Here is a 17313-nt window from a genome sequence, read left to right as displayed (position 1 = left end):
GGACCTAATTATTCAGACATTTTTCGAAGTTCATGTCTGAAAAAGGCTTAAGTAAAACTAGTTTTCAAAATGGGTTTCATTGCCCAGTCAGAAAGCATTCAACAATGTCAACTTATAAATCTGTTCCTTTTGAGATGTATTTATCATGTCAGGGTTTTACTCTGGAATAATGATGAGCTTCCTTTACTGAATCAAGTATAATTATCATTCAATAAGTAAAACATGATGCTACCTTCTTGTTATGTTGCTCAAAGCTTTGACAACAAGTCCGAAACAAAGAATATGTTCTTCAGCTTTAGCTGCACAGAGGAACTTTGAGCTAACATTAGCTAACACGAGGGCTTAGTAGCAGATCAGCTTATCATATGACAAAATACGGCTTACTGTAGCATCTTCTCTGCAGGGCTTGTGTGGAAAAAGCCATTTTAATGACACTTCTCACTTTGCCACTTAAAAATGTTCCACCCAAACCAGTTCCACCGTGACATTATTTTCCAGGGGCACCACTGATGCATCCTGGGCTCGGCGCCACCCGAGACAAAAAGGGTGCAAACAGACTGACAACAGCGTCAGAGAACATGAGACTATAGGGTGGGACGGCCTCCAACAGCTATAATCCCGCTCGGTTCACTTCTCGTTCAGACTCATCAGCTGACTGAGACTTTGACAATGTGACCTGATCGGAGGGGAGCGAATAAACATGAGCTTGTTGATGGCTCTGGTCTCTAGGCTGAGGAAAACCGTTCACTTCAGCCTTTTATTTGTTTTTCCGAGTGGAGGAAATCAGCAGCTTCGTACCACAGAGGTGTCGGCAGACTGAAAAGGCGGCTAACATGTTGGTATCCATCCATCCATTAATTATCTATACCGCTTATCCTTTGAGGGTCATCATGGGGAGCTGGAGCCAATCCCAGATGACATTGGCTGAGAGTTTGGGTCCACCCTGGACAGGTGGCCTGCATATTAAAGTGACCAACTATTCATGCTCACATTCGCACCTATGGTCAATTCAGTGTGTGTGAGAAAGCTGGAGAAATTTGAACTTATAACATTCTTTCTATGAGGTCAATAATAACCACTGTACCACCGTGCCACGCCACATGGCTGGTCGGCAGATACAACAAGCCAAAGTCCAACACTGATTTAAATACATTATATCAGTCGATCTGGTCTGTTTAAAAGATGCTGTGCATTTATAATTAATACATTATTTTTTATATATATTTTGGTTTAATTTTGAAATGATACCTACTGCACATGGAACACAATGCAAACATTTAATTTAGGCTACTAATATGGTGTGAAAAGGGTATTTTTCTGAGAGACATTTTGACATGTCAAAGTAAAGCACAGGTGCGCATACATTATTTATGTATTATCATATAAGAGTTTGGTGAAATCATGTAATATTCAGCAAAGCTCCAGAGCATCAGATCAACAAGAATATGAGGAAAACTTGTTTCATATCAACAGCTTTAGCTTCGTAAATTTGAACATTTGTTTTCATTTTAAATATGTATAATTTCCCCCTTAAATAAACACGTGTCTGAATGAACACACTTTGTGGTACTATCTAAACACTCAACCACTCTCGTGCATGCATACAAACTCACACACAATTTTGTTTCAGAGGATCCTGTTGATTGGTTTGTTCACAAACCAATGATTGTTCACCCATTTTACAGTCACCATTTCTGTTCATCTTTTTCAATGTTGTTTTTTCTTTTCTGAGTTTCCTTGTTGCTTCATATTTTCCTGTTTATTTTTGTCCATTCGTAAAAAGAAGCCATTATTTCTCCCCCCCAGGCGAGAGACGACGATGGCCTCGGTGGGAAATTACCCCAGAACAGCTTTACTCAGGACACGCCCAGGCTTGTCTTCAAGACAAACAGCGATGTGCTTGTAAGGACATAACCACTTAACACCAGACAGAGTTTAAGCCTGATGGCTACTGCACAAATATGTTGTGATGTTGTTCTTTGTTAAAAATGTGTAATTTCCTCCTGACGTGTCACTGGACTGGTTCATAGTCGGCCATTACTGTAAAAACAGACATCACACATCAGACTCAGCTCTGCCCAAGACATTAGACACAGCACACGAGTGGCTCTTCTGTTTTACATTAACTTTACATACATTTCAGTTTGAGCTTGTCATAACTGTTTGCACCCCTAATCATTTGCTTTGCTCATTTTCATTGTGCATCATATTCAGTGACTTGTGTTGGGATTTGAACAAATTTTCAGGCAAATAAGAACTCTATATATAATGTAATGATAAGAAATGTATTTTGAGACTGTAAAATGTGTGCATATACATATAATTTAATGAAAGTCGTTTTAAATATTGCTTCTATTGAATTTAGGGGATTTGTCTCATATTGAAGCTGTAGCCAAACATTTTGGGATCAAACAAACAAGCAAAAAAAACTTAGTGAGAATTTACAATTAGAACCAAAACGACATGTTTCAATCATCCATCACAGACTATAGAAAGATCTTTTGCACCTGCCAAACCCCTCAAAGTTGTGAGTGTAAAATATAATTTTTTATTTGCACCTCTGAGGCTCTCACATACATTTCTGCCTCTAAATGTAGTGGTTTAGTCAGCAGCTAAACTCTTGTTATTTATGACCTGGCTGATTGTCTGACTGTGTCCATTGGATGTCATTTAAGTGACATTGATGTTTCCGGATCTCAGCAGTTACAACGTGTGGGAGCACAATACAAAAAAAAAGGGTCCAGAGCATTAACAGACCTTTTTGTTCTCCTTAAAGACGGAGTTTGGGATTTAGGGAATTGTGCTTATTTGCCTTTTTGCTGAGAGATGGAGAGAGATCAATATTACTCCGTGAACTGAACATGAAGCTACAGCAGCAATCAGACAGTTTCCTTAACATTAGCTTCCAACACTTAAGGTCTTTGCAGCCCAAGTCTGTTTATTGGTGTGCAAAGACATTTACTGTCCCTAACAGTTCCAGCTCATCGTCGCTCCAAGAACATAAATTACCTCAACTTTCTTTCCACCATTGTTTTCTCTTGTTTGTAGTATTTTCTGTAGCTAGGCAACCAACTGCACATTTGACAACCTGCGTCCTCTTCAGACCCACACACACATGGCCAGTTTTCAGGTGTGTTAGCATAGACAGAGGATTATTGCTAATGTAGAGCTAAAACGCAGATAATTTCATTTTCAAATGACATTTTCAAAAACGAAAACTTATGAGTATGGATGTAGCTTAAATCAATCCATGTAAAAACCATAACTGTTCAATGCAATTCACTTAATAACCCAACATGTTGTTTTGCACTTTTAATTTCACACGGATTAGACAAATAAAACATAAAGCTTCCAGGCTTTAAGATAAGTTGATCAGGTCCAGGCTTAAGCTTCATATTTAGATGACAGTGGAATCGATCTGATGTCTCACCTCTCAGCAAAAAGCATCAGACAGGCTCACGCCAACAGAGAGGTCCAGGCGGCTTCAGCCACATTCAGATCCAATCCAGCAGGTCTGAGTCATCACGCTTACATCTGGAGTTATTTTATCTGGAGTGTGTGCTGTGAAATATAGAGCAATTGAGTATCACCTGGCTAAGTGAGAATGGCCTTTGTGTGTCACATTCACTGTGACTGATGGTGATTGCTGGCATGATAAGAGCGGTCCTGTAGTGACTGCAGCTCTGCTCCTCTCTGGCTTTCATCTACAGGTTAAACTTTTCATGAATAAGTCAGGAACAGTGAGGATTCATGTTTCCTGTAAGCCAGGTCATCTTAACTGTTGATGAAGATATTTTAATAAAAAAAGCTTCTGTTAGCTGATAGAAAATCCCAGTAATAAGCCTGCATGTTGCAGAGGCTAGATTTTCTTGTAGAGCTTTACTCGGTTTTCTTTTTCCAGTGGACCAGGTGCTTTAAGATGGCGGCCTCTTGCTATGTACATAATCTGCACTCTGGACAGAATCCACAGTGCAACAGACACAGTGTTTGCTGGGACCAAAAAGCAAGCGACCGGCTCCCTTCAAGCACCTGGTTCCTTTTCATGGGTTTAATCCTTGTGTTCTGCTCGATGTGATTACGCCAGCAAGTGTCAAAAGAATCACACATCAACATTACACAAGCACTTTTCCTGCTTCATGCTCAGAAACCTCTTCATGCTACATGTTGAACCGCTTCAGGCATCGTATGAAACTGTCCAACCTCTTCCTCTAAACCCTGTGCATCCTCCTCTCTTCTTCCTCCTCATTATCTAAATCCTTCACATCCTCTGCAATCTCTTTAACATCTGCAGCCTCTTCCTCACTGCCTGAAACTTCTTCTTCCTCCTCTGCAACCTGTCGATTCACAACCTGCAGTATGTGTCTCGTGAAACCTCTTTCTTCTCTGTGGCTGCCGCGATTAAGTCCTCTTTTCCACGCCCCTTAACCCCTGGAGAACGGCCTCCGATCACCATTTCAAGTCTCACCTCACTTAACCTGTTAAATCCAACTAATTACACACTAAACTAGCCTGCGCTTGATCTTGGGACTGTTAGACTTCCCTGGGTTCGTCTCCGGGTCAGAGGGGGAGAGGAGGATCAAAACAACGACTGCCGAGGCGATCGCACTCTTTGGAGGCACGATAATTGTTGTAAAGCAAATGGTTAAACCACACCGCCGATGCTGGTTCGTTGGCCACGATGAAAATAAATGACCATAATTACACTCAACTGCAAACATCTGTGTGCAGGAGAGGGGAGAGAGCGGGAGAGAGAGAGCGGGGGGGAGAAAGCACAACTCCATTAGCGTAATGCGCAGTGAAATTTCACTCACAGTGCAGAAAGTCGTTAAGTGCTCTCCATCTGTCTTTCTGAGTCGAGGAAGATTTCAGTACATTTATTATTTAAAATATCCTGGGCCTACCATTATCAAACTCAACTTGCGAGAGCACCTTTCTGACTTTTACTCAGTCACGGCTCATTGAAATAGCTCGGACCATATGGGCAGTTAAAACGTGTGGAATTCAAGGGACTGACATCCGAGCACTGTTATCCCACTGTAGTGTTTAAACCGAGCAGATGCTGTGAAGTCAAGTCTCTGATTTATGCTGCAGTTTTCAGTTTTTCCTGAGATCTATTCATTTTGAAAGTTTCAAATAATTCCTCCTAAATTGCGTTCATGCCAGTTATTCTACCTGAATGACACTTCATTCTTAACTTAATACAAATACAGATCTTTGAAATCTGCTGTTCCCTGAATCAGTCCACATTGTACAGGACAATCTGCTGTCAAGAGCTTCATCTATATAAAGAACCTATAATATTTTATCTGTGTAGCAGCTGCAGAAAAAACATGCTATGTAGTCTCTGGAAAACCTGGCCAGTGCTACAGTGCATCTGCCCAATCAGCCTGTGTGAGTCCGCTGTCTTTCAGCGGCTGCCAGGCAGCATCCTGCCAAATACACCAATGTTGCTATGCAGTGTACAAAGAGGAGTTTATCCACCTTCCGGTTGCATCCTTCAACTTATTAACATTCAGCAGGGGGGCTTAAAGGTCTATGTGATGGATGGATGTCGTTGAGGGGTCTGACAACTGATTAATGCCTTAATTATCTCCAGCGAGGACCTGCCACTCCTCCCAGAGCTGACAGAGTGAGCTGTGTGTGGCCTGACGAGTAACGCCGTGTTCGGGGCTCGCCCACTGCTATCTGCTCTACCAGGGTCACATTCATTTTCTTGCCAAAGAAAAATTTGCCGTTTTTGTGCTGAAAAGGTGTTTAACAGTGATGAGACAGTGCAGCAAGGTGTTGTGGGAGCTTTGCCACTGCAGTGAGTAAGACAGACAACTTTTCATTCGAATGTCCTCATCTTTCAGAGTCAGAATCAGAAAAAGTTTGTAGATGTCCGCATTTGGTATTACTTTATTTGAAAGAGGACATACAGTAAATTAGTAAAAACTAGTATAAAATAGTCATAATAATGAATAAAAAGATAAGTGAATGCAGAATGCAAATGTGCAAAAAGTGGAGGATGCCATTATGCAAAACAGATTAGAAGTAAAACAACCATAATTTAGTTCATGTAAACTGAATGTAAAGTGTAATGTGGGCTAACAGTGAATTAGCAGTAGTTTAACACCAGTATGCTGATGGAGATGTGGAGTTCTACATGCAGAGGGTCCAGCTCCGCCCCTGGACTGAGCCTGCCTTATGAATCACTCTGTTGAATCTATTGGTGTCAGACACCCTCAGGCAATACTTTTTTGGGCCTTTCCTTTTACAACGTACATAAATGGCAATACTTGTCATTTTGTGTTGGGAAATTAAACCATATTTAGTATCTAAATTACTTTTATATTTAAAACTACTGTTTTAATTGATGGATTCCAAGACATCCAAACTACAATTAATCTTTAAACATGATTTGTGTTCAGCCAAAAATGATGAATATATTTTAAAACATTATTCAAAGTATTCATCATTTGATTGTAAACCTAGAAACCTGAAAGAGAAAATAAGAATGTTCTGCATTAGACTACTATCACAATCATCAGACGTAATTCAGTAATGACCGCTCATTGAGGATAGACATTAAACTATCTATCTATCTAGAATTTGTATTTGACTTAACTATAATGTTTGTCAACTAGTTGGCAAATACTGAAGGACCAAGCATAGACTGGCATTTTGGGGAAATCATCATTTTGGTTTGTTATGCTTCAGGCATTGGTCTCCCAGAGAAGTGTGGTTAAATGAGACTGAGAGTCTTTATTGCCAACAGAAGGTGTAAATAGGCATTCCTTGTTAGGACAGCAAGTTAAAGACAAAGTCACTTCAATAGCACTTAGCTGCAGAATGCCATCATGTGCACATTCACCACTCAGAGAAGTCAGGAGAGAATTGTAGATGCTTGCAAAAACACACACACACACTACATTAAATAAATAGAAGACATACAGCCATGTACATTTATACCGACTTCAAAGTTAAGTGTTGCTCTTGACAGCTCTGTACAAATAGCCTATTCAGGAAGAGCTACACTTTCTTTAAAAATAATCTTTTTAAAACATGTATATCTCCAGATGGTATGGAGGCTGAGATTCTGCTTTACCAGGGTACTTCAGAGGAGAGTTGTCTTGTATTTCATCAAGAGCAAATTAGATGTCTTTTGTATGCAGGGTAACAGGTGCTGATACAGTGTGTGTATTGTGTGTGTTTTTTTTTGCAGGTGTGTGACTGGTGCAAACATATTCGCCACACTAAGGAGTACCTGGACTTTGGTGCTGGTGAGCGGAGGCTGCAGTTCTGCAGTGCCAAATGCCTGAACCAATATAAGATGGACATTTTCTACAAGGAGACGCAGGCGGCACTGCCTGGTGCACTGTGTAACCCAGGACATGGGCCTGGTGGGGAGGGTACGCTTGAGTGCAGTGGAGGGGTACAGCTGCTCACTCCAGAATCCTGGGGAACACCATTAACGGACCTACGACGTAAAGCTCCCTCACCAAGCACCAATTCTGGCTTTGCCCCTTGTACTTCTTCTGCCACCTCACCCTCAGACACTGCTGCTCTCCACTCACCGTCCTCCTCCTCCTCAGCCAAGATCCCCACACCCAGACCCCATGAGAGCCCCACACTCCCCCCTCCACCTGTTCCCACTTTGCACCCACCAGTTGGAGTTCCCTCTGGTAGCCCTCCAATGATAATGACACCCCGGGGGCCTATGCCCCTGCCTCTGTTCATGGAGCATCAAATGATGCACCAGCTACGTCCTTCGTTTCTTCGCCCCTCTGCCCACCCAGCAGGGCCCCACAGCCCACTTTCAAACCCTATGATCCCTGGTATTGGTCCTCCACATCCTCCGAGGACCTTTGGTCCAGCATCAAGCCCCATGCACAGGCCCATGCTATCTCCACATGTCCATCCCTCAGCCAATCCTAATCATGGCATGATGCCTCCCTATCCTGGTCTCCAAATGCCAGGCATGCCCCCTTTCAACATGATGCCCAATGGACATATACCCATGCCCCAAATGATGAATTTTGGCATGCCATCATTTTCCCCATTGGTTCCCCCACCAACTCTGTTAGTCCCTTATCCTGTTATTGTACCCCTCCCAGTCCCAATACCTATTCCAATCCCAATTCCCATGAACCCCAAAATGTACAGGGACCCACCAGAGAGCAATGTCTCTGTGCACAGTGCTCCAGAGTCGTCAGAAGCTTCAGTTTCTGGGCCCCACTCTCCAAGTTCCTCTGGCAGTGACCGAGGGGAGCAGAAAATAGAGCCAGCTAGTGCAGAGCATCTTTCTCCTGTACTTTCAGAGAGAAGTAGAATGGCATTAGTGGATTTGACTGTGAAGGCAGAGGAAAATGCAGGCAACCAGTGTCTAACCAGCAGTCCCAGACTTATGGATGGTGTTATTGATCTAACTGTGGGCCAGAGGTCATGCCAACAGCAGGTAATTCAGAGGATGCTACCTGAGGTCCGGGTCAAAATAGAAGCAGAGGCTGAATCTCAATCTCCACCCGCTGCTGGGCTGGGGAGGGAAGGGAAGGGCAGTCATGATGGTGGGGAAGGGGGTCTCTCACAGGGTCTCGTCAGTGCTCCCCTGCTGGAAGGAGCCACACACACAAACACACTGGAATCATCAGAGCCACCATCCCACAACAACAGCCTTTCTTGCAATGGTGATCCTCCAGTGAGCCAGCTAAATCCCTCCATCTCCATCTCCAGCCTCACCCCACCACCCTTACCCAGCACAGCACGGACCCAGCCCCAACCACTGACCCAAACCCAAACTAACCCTGGTACCCCATGTAATGTCATAGTCAATGGCACAGGATGGCATCCACTTCTCACCCCTACCTTTGACTCTTTTCCTGAACTAAAAAGAGACAGGGTTGCAGGGGAAGGGGGGGAAGAGGATCAGCCAGCCAATGGAGAGCTGGAGTGTGAGGCACTGAAAGAAAACAATTGCTCTGTTGGAGACTGGGAGCCAGGGAAGCGGCGCTCAGCACAAGACGAGATGGTAAACTCAGTAGAGGGAAAGCCAGACCCTGACTCCAACTTGGAGGAGGGCGAGCATGCATATGCCCTGCCACTGCTGTCTGCCGGAGGCTGTGTGGTCATCCAGCCTGTGCCAAAGCCCGGCGCTGACAAGACGGCCATCCTGTCCTGTTCCATCAGTGCACCTTTATCAGCAGCCGGGAGCCCCGACCTGGAACCGCCAATGAAGAGGAGGTGCCTGCGAATCCGCAATCAAAACAAATGAGGTGGGTTGAGTGCTCCCGCACTTGCACGCACTATACATTTTGTATATGCACACTGCACAAATATAAAATCACACAGATTTACTTAGAAATATGTTTTAATTCCTATTGAAATAACCATACAAAAATTGGTTAGTTTTGATGTTATTGTCATTTTCTGTTAAGTCCAGTATATCATGGTCATTTTGAAATAGAAATAAAGGGCCGATCAGAATCTCCCAACGTGATGCGTTATCAGCTTAATTATTATTCAATAAATAATAATGCATTCCCCTCAAGCTTTAACTCCACAGGGACAGGTGCCCTGCACTCATATGGGCTGATGCTGAACCGCCTCTTATAGGGTTAAAGAACCGGGGGGGAACATGATATGAAGCCCATTTGTGAAATGAGAAATGAAAGAGCAGGGATTTCTGGGATTTCCCCAGATGTCCTATACAAGTACAATTGAACGTACCTAAATTGAAATTGAAATTTTAGACTAAAAAAAATTTTTTTATATAAATATATGGCTTATACAGCTGTTTCTTTAGCTGTGTCTGACTTTAACTGGCGGAATCCTTATGTGAGCTTCAGAAATGGCACGTCTTTCATGTAAGAGGATTTATTCAACACATTAATGACAGATTTAATGATGCATTGAAGTTGTTAATTAAATAAAATTGTATTAAAGAGCAATTGAAGACCAATTCAAGTTGTGGAAACATGAGGCGAGGACTCTGAATTAGAGTAATTAATCATATCAAAAGAGGGGAAATTGTGAGTATGGTTAAAGCGTCCTTGCGGCGGAGATGAACGGATGAATGGGCTGTAACCTTCAGATGCACAATTCCCAATCACTGATACCAGAGAAGGCAAAATCTATTTTCTCTATTTCACCTTTGCAACTTGCCTGCAATATATCAAGACATTCATTATGAAATATCTAAAACATTATGTAAAATTTATGCCACCAGAGAAGTAGACGCTCAATATTTAATTCTTTATTTACCCCAAGTGTCGTAAGGCCGATACTGATGCATGTCCAAAGAAAATAAAGGAAGGATTATAAAGCACCTCTGAAAATCGCCTTTTTATTCAGTTTAATGGTTTAAACCCCTGTTGGTCTGAAGTGAACACCTTCTATCATGCCTTTAAATTTAAAGCTGGGGCTGCCTGCTTCAATTCATGCATCGACTTTGGGGTTGGGGTTGTGTGTGTGTGTGTGTGTGTGTGTGTGTGTGTGTTGGGGGGGAAATTTGCTCACCCACTGACTCAGTCTAAATCTCCTCCCACTCTGTTTCACAGATGGATGCTCTGAGGGATGCAGTGCCATCAATGACACTCACTTGTCCAACCCCACCTCCAAATCCCACCCCTCCCCACTACACCACTGCACACACACACAAACACTCACACACACTCACACACACTTTGTTCTCGTCGTCACCCATCGTCCAGTCTACCAGCACCACAAATCGCCTTCAACGACTGATGAGAGTCCAACCAAACATGTTGATGTGTATCATAGCAGGGCGTACAGGACTTCTTTTGTCTGTGGGACAAAGACTCTAATGGACTGAACTTACAGATTTGATGTCGTGGCCAGCAGGATCGTTTCACCTCCTTGCAACAGGAGGACTTCACCCTACTGCTTCTCTCCTCATTTGGATTCTCTCAGCCCACACTGTCCCTTATACCTTATACACCCTCCCCTATCAAAGCAAGTGCTCTGTTACACACTATAGTGTACGATATTCAGAGCCACTGTTGGGAAGCTGGTGAGGGAGCCTGGAGAGAGATGTCCATCCTTTTACGATAGGCTCCTGTTTAGGTCTGACCTAATGCCACACCACAGTTAATATCTCAACTCCAGCAAGTGTTGTTTATTTACCTCACACAAACTGCCACTAAGGGTAAGTCAAATTTCAGAAAGTCGCGACTGTAGAGCCACAGAGTTGAAAAAGATCTATCCAATAATCTTCTCAGCCTGGACTTGTCAACCACCATTAAAGAAGCCTATTTTCCCCCAGGACATCGAGTGTTAATGTCCAGGGTTAATTCTGATGGGTGGGAAAAAGACACATAAAAGTTAATGCAATGTAACTGAAGGACAATATGAAGAGCTTTTCTGAGGCTAGAAAAATGTCCTTGGACATTAAATCATCAATTGTGTTGAGCGTTATTCCAACTGAATCAGCAAACTGGAGGATAGAATATTAACCTTCACCAGCAAATGATGGCATGTTCCTGTGGCATCTACTTGTTTGCTCATAGAAATCACCAAATTTAAATATATATTATTATACAAGAATGAGACAGAGTTGTCATGATAATCATTCGTTGTATTTACATTTTCTCATCCTCTGGAACACAGCTTGTGTACTTGAACGTGAGTGAGTAACAGTACTGTGGGCCCCTGCTGTCGGAGAACATTTCAGTGCTCACTGCTCACACATAAGAAGTGGGATGGCAGGGCAATGTGGAAACTCTGCCAACCTGCAATAGGTACTTGCTACCGCAGGCTAGTACTTAATCTTTTCTATAATACATTACCAGTGATGTTCCTGTCATGGGTTAGTTTGAGACTGACTGCACTGAATTTAGAGGGGGCAACGGAAAGTCTGCTCTTTCATGAATAATTCCTTTGGGATCTGTAAAGGAAAAGAAGCTGAAATAATACTAGAGAAGATATTTCCACAGTAAACACACTGAAGACAGATTCTTTTTTTTTATGTATAATTTGGGAAATCTACACATTGATGCTTGCTTGTCCACTGAACCGACCCCGCCAAATTAAACTTCTTCTCTTGCCAGGTCTTATTTGTTTTGAGCCAAACCTTAGGGGGCTGTTGTCCTCGATTCAGTGCTGAGCTCTATGTGCAGCTTTAAGGGGCATGTCAGGTAAAAGCATCACAAACTGTAACTGTCATTAAACCAGATTGATGTGATCCAGTTACACTTTGGCTTAAGCCTGTGAGCCGAGACCCCATCACACAAAGCCAGCCATTTAATTGACACTCCTATGGAGGAGGTGCATTTTACCAATGCAATACTTGGTGTTATCATAAGCCAAAGGCCTGGTGTGTTGAAACAAAACATGTCGCCTAGTTTTCATTAAGATTTCAACCGAAAAATTTGACTAGATAATTTATGGTTGCCAATTTAACAAGCACTTATTTTTAAAATAACAGAAAAAGGAATATCGAGGAGAACACAAGTGAATGTCAGAAGCAGTATTACCATTTGTTATTTCCTGCAAGTAAGGTTGAAGAGTTGAGAGAATCTAAACCATACGTTACATTGGTATAACCTTGTCCTTTCTCACCTTATAACGAGACACTGATGAGTCATTCTTTGTCCGAATGAGGCCCAACATTTACACACACACATGCACGTAATAAGAATACACGCACAAAATGCACATAGTAAATTAGGCTTTGTGTGTATTTGTGTGTGTGGCAGGTGCAAGCAGAAAGCCCAGTTGAGATTACAAAGTGTTGACTCAGAATAAGCAGTGTGCAACTCTATCTGTTGCCTGTTAGTCAGGCATTTAGGCTTAGCTCGCCACTTGCCAAGGTCCAGCTTTGGTGTCACTTTATGCATTTTCACGCCATCGCTCAAAGCAAAAGCAGTAAATATGTTCTTTTTTTTAAACAGATGTCTTTTGTCTTTTTTATTTTTCCTGATCATAAGTAGAAACACTCCTTTTTGTAGTTCTTTCACGGATTTCCATATGCACCTAATTTCTAAAGACTCGAAATTGAGCGAATGCACCCCTGTTGCCAAATGGCAATTTCTCTATCAAACCTCATCTGTGATCTTGCAAGTGAAAGCACAAAAACCAGGGATGATGTAACTCAGAAAGCTGACACTGTAGCCTCAAGTGTCTGTGCTGCAGAACAAATACATACTGTAACAATACTAAACCACCGCCACGACTTTGGAGACCATTAGCCGCCCAGCACACCCCACACTATTCTTACCAGAAACCAAAAAAGGTCTCTCATATTTTAACTACTAACATTTGTCATATTGTATTTATTACTGATATGCTTTTTGTACATTTACTTTCTAAAAATATGTGTGTAACTTTTTAAAAGATGATTAGTCCCTCCAGGTTGTGAAAAACAATAGTAGCTACATCCCAATACACAACAGCACCATTGGTACAGATGTGTCCTTTCTCTGATGGGTAGAACGATTACAGTTTCCTGTCTGTTAGTGCTCGGGCCTGCCCATTATTCTGCGCAATTGCAGTTCAAAACGAAAGGTGGAAAACTCTCATCTTGGTAATCCCATCTGTTCGGTGAGGAGAAAAAAGTTTTCACAAAATAATCTGTGTCCTGCTCGCTCGTTACTTCGTAGCTCAGAGCCTGCGGGCATTTTCAAAAAAGACAGAAGACTGACTGTAACAAAGTTGTTATGATACATTTCTGTCCTGTTCGGTGGCTGAGATGAATGATGGTCTTGTGGGTAGATTGCCATAAAATGGACTGAGCCCGCTGATGTTAATTAGAGCATGAACCCTTTCCAACTCGGCCACTCCATTAGCTTTTCTCTAGCACCACCCTCAGGACAAAATGTCAACTGTACAGATCCAATACCCCAAAGTAATTGTTTAGATTTCACTTTACGGAAAAGTTCAACATTTTCTGACATGCACACATTTGCTTTATGCAGAAAATTAGATGAAAATCTTGATACTACTCTTATATCTGTATGTTGAATATGAAGCTAGAGCCAGCAGCTGGTTCATTGAGTTTAACATAAAGACTGGTTGAAAAATAAATAGCCTGGATCTTTCCAAAGCTTGAAAAGAAATACCAGCATCTCTAAAAGTCTTTATGTTAAGCTAAGCTAGCTGGCTAATGGCTGTAGTTTCATAAATGTAATTCCCAAAATGTGAAAGTACAGTATTCCTTCAAATTTGCAACCAGGACAAATGCAAGTAGATATGTTGACCTTTCACGGACCTTTCTTCTGCTTCCATCATCAGGCCAAATTTGCAATTTTAGTCTATTTTATACTACTGGCTGATCTCCCAGTCTTTCTCTAAGTGGGTTAGAAAAGGTTTAGGGGCTTGATTTGAAACAGGAACTATCAGAAATCCATTGTATCTGTTTTCCTCCCTTGCTCGACACCTTAACACACACATACAGACAAACACAGATTAAACTACATGCGCAATATGTCTGGTCCTAATGTGCACCATGTTGTGTAGCATTACAAAAGGCAAGATGTCCATGTCGGAGAAAGATACTGAAGATAGGAAACCATGACTCTCGCGTGGAAATCCTGGACCAGTGAATCAGTCTTTTGAGATGATGAACTGACTCCTGACAAACCTCCAGCATTCCTTTTTTGATGATAGACTACAGGCCCCGGTCAGCAGCCTGAATTATGCAATGACAACTAACTCCAAACCTAATAGAGGCGAGTGGTCCACAGACAAAATAAAACATGACTGGACTTCATGTTTCTGTTCAAAAACAACAGAGAAGTTGCCTTAACTCTTGCTTGTATAATCTCCACAGTTAAGACAATGATGCTTGCTTGTAAAGAAGACTCTCCCTTCTTTGTACAAAACGAAATATACCAGAAACAAACAACTTTGTTATCTTGCTTGTGTCAATGTATAGATGATCAGCTTTTTCTGTAACTTGTATGGACTGTCACATTTTTGCTAAGACGAATCCTTCCTCAGAGCTTTCTCGTTCCTAAACATCCGATCTGTTCGACGTTTTAACTTGTGGTGGACTGTCAATCTTTTTGTGTACATTTTATAATATTATTTATTGTTGACAAGATTTTTGCATTCGCAAATAATAACATGAAGACGGTTTGACCTGAGCATTATGTTTCAATGTAAAGGCCTGGTGATCAGTGAAATGATTTTTTTTTTTATTATTGAAATGGAGAAAACGGGATCTTCTGGAGGCGATGATCTTCTGTCTTTTTATTATGACATTGTAACATGTACATAACAGGTGGCCAAAATTGCTTTGGAAAATGATCTTTTTTTGTGTTGTAACAGTATTTGTTTTATCCAGTGAATTGCTCATGAAGACAAATAAATAAGAGGAACACACAACTCAGTTTCACATGGGTTATATCTGTGCAAATACATTTCACTCTACGTGTACAAGAAACCTACACATGTACAGATCAGACAGAACATTATGATAAGATATGTCAAACTAAAAATATTATTTTTGCAATGGTAAATGGGAGATTTCAATTTGATTCATGATTTTACCACACCATTACCAAACTGCCAGAGTGACAACCGTGACAGATCCTGATCATCAAGTTGCCTGTGAGTTTCAAAGGCGTCACATTTCAAAAGTAAAAATCCTCAATACAAACACAGAAACAAATATAAAGGACATTATTCTGTAAATTGGGCATATTGCACACTTTGAAACAGTATAAACTGTTCTCTACAGTGGTCCATATTTGTTTATTTTATACGAACTTAAAAAAAAAACAATAAAAAAAACCTCCTAAAACACGAATGACAGAAAACCCGCCAGTCAAATGTACCCATGGTAAGAGGTTGTTAATAATTAAAACACAAGCAATTAAGTGTTTAAACACATTTTCGAGACACTGAATCATTCATACTAGTTAAGCTTTGGTTATACTCCTTAAATATTGATGACTAAGACTGAGTGAATTGGAAAAAAAGAAAAGAAACTGCACCAGAAGTAATGACTCCTTAATGAGAATTATCCCAGCAGTGATGCACGTGATTAAGTCATAATTTACAATTTATATTACGTGCACTGATAAAATGTAACAATATGATGTTATTTTTAATGGAATAAGTGATAAATCAGCAGAAGACCTAATGTGGTGACAACAAATAGAAAAATACTAATTGTAAATGACATGACAGATGTTATTCAACCACTCCAGCTGTTTTGACCTCATTTGTTAATGTGTTTAATTTGAATGGATTCTGACTGTCTGCAGATAAGGCAAGTGAATTTAATGGTTTACAGCACCATCTTCTGGCTTCTTAATGTATCAGCCCACTGCTCAGTATGGAGTTGTATACGCACTATCCTCTGGTGTTGTAGGAAATCATCCCAGAAGATATTTCTCAATCCATCCTTACTGTGGGCTGCCTTCGACAACCATAGGTTTCTGTTGCCTTGGCTGGCATCATCTCTTGTCCCACCTTTCCACAGGGAGGAGGTGATAGGTGAGAGAGGCGGCGGAGGCGACCCCAACTGTCCAAGACGTAGGACAAGTGTGACGAGGAGCACATTCGCAGGAAATATCAGTGTGAAGACCGGGTGACGCTCTTCACACGCACCCTCTTCTGTGGCAGCACCTTCTGCTCTGGTGTTTGAGAGGGAGAGAAATGCAGACAATCTGTCCTGCCAGTGACTGTGACCACATCCTGGACATATGTGACTCATTGGCATGTATTTGCTGCCTCCACTTTGGGAGTGTTTGCGGCACGGCCACGATGTTTGGGTTGACTTCTCAGCCACTGCTCAACTTGTTCCCCAGTGGGACTTACAGACAGTGTAAGATGGTCTTATAGGCCCACAACTCTGTGCCTCAAGTGTGTGTTCTGCTGCTACATGGACGGCACTGTGGACCTGTGGAAATCCAGCCAGCTGTTTATACGCTATGGCATCTAAGCTTAGGGGCTCCACTGTCAGCTCAGCATCTTCCTCATTTATGCAATCCACAGGGGGGGGGGGTGGGGGGGGGGGGGGGGGGGGGGGCGCCTAAGGGCTCATTAAACTAGGGGGGTCGCAGACCTCTACTTCTCTGTTTAAGGGTGTATCAGTGAATGACGTCTGCTTGTTTCTGTCCTGATTGTCCACGTCGTCCCTCAGAAACATGATCACCAGAGTGGTGTTTAATTCAGTGCTGGAGGAGCCGTCTGAGGGGGACGGACTCCACAGAGCTGGTGCGGTGGGTATGTGTAGGTTTAGGGACCCTTAAGTGGGTGCTGCCAGAACTGTGGAATTAGGGATGTGATTGTTTGTTTCTGTTGCTCAGTCAGTTGCTTGCCATGAGAGGTCAGGATTGGGGTCTAGCTAAGACTATATCAGTCCCTAAT

General features: G+C 42.1%; 1 protein-coding gene across 1 annotated transcript in view; it reads left to right on the top strand.

Moving 5' to 3' along the window:
• The window catches only part of sobpa (sine oculis binding protein homolog (Drosophila) a), a 43013-nt gene extending 27692 nt beyond the window's left edge, over nucleotides 1-15321 (top strand). Inside the window, exons 5-7 of the mRNA XM_053433819.1 lie at nucleotides 1807-1902; nucleotides 7205-9251; nucleotides 10536-15321. Coding sequence (XP_053289794.1) covers nucleotides 1807-1902; nucleotides 7205-9250 — 2142 coding nt within the window. The 3' untranslated portion in view covers nucleotide 9251; nucleotides 10536-15321. The remainder of the gene's footprint in view (nucleotides 1-1806; nucleotides 1903-7204; nucleotides 9252-10535) is intronic.
• The last annotated feature ends 1992 nt before the right edge of the window (nucleotides 15322-17313 follow it).

Source organism: Pleuronectes platessa, chromosome 11 (genome assembly GCF_947347685.1).
Source record: "Pleuronectes platessa chromosome 11, fPlePla1.1, whole genome shotgun sequence".
NCBI lineage: Eukaryota > Metazoa > Chordata > Actinopteri > Pleuronectiformes > Pleuronectidae > Pleuronectes > Pleuronectes platessa.
Note: the sequence above shows the minus strand (reverse complement) of the source record. Positions and strands in the feature narration are given on the sequence as shown.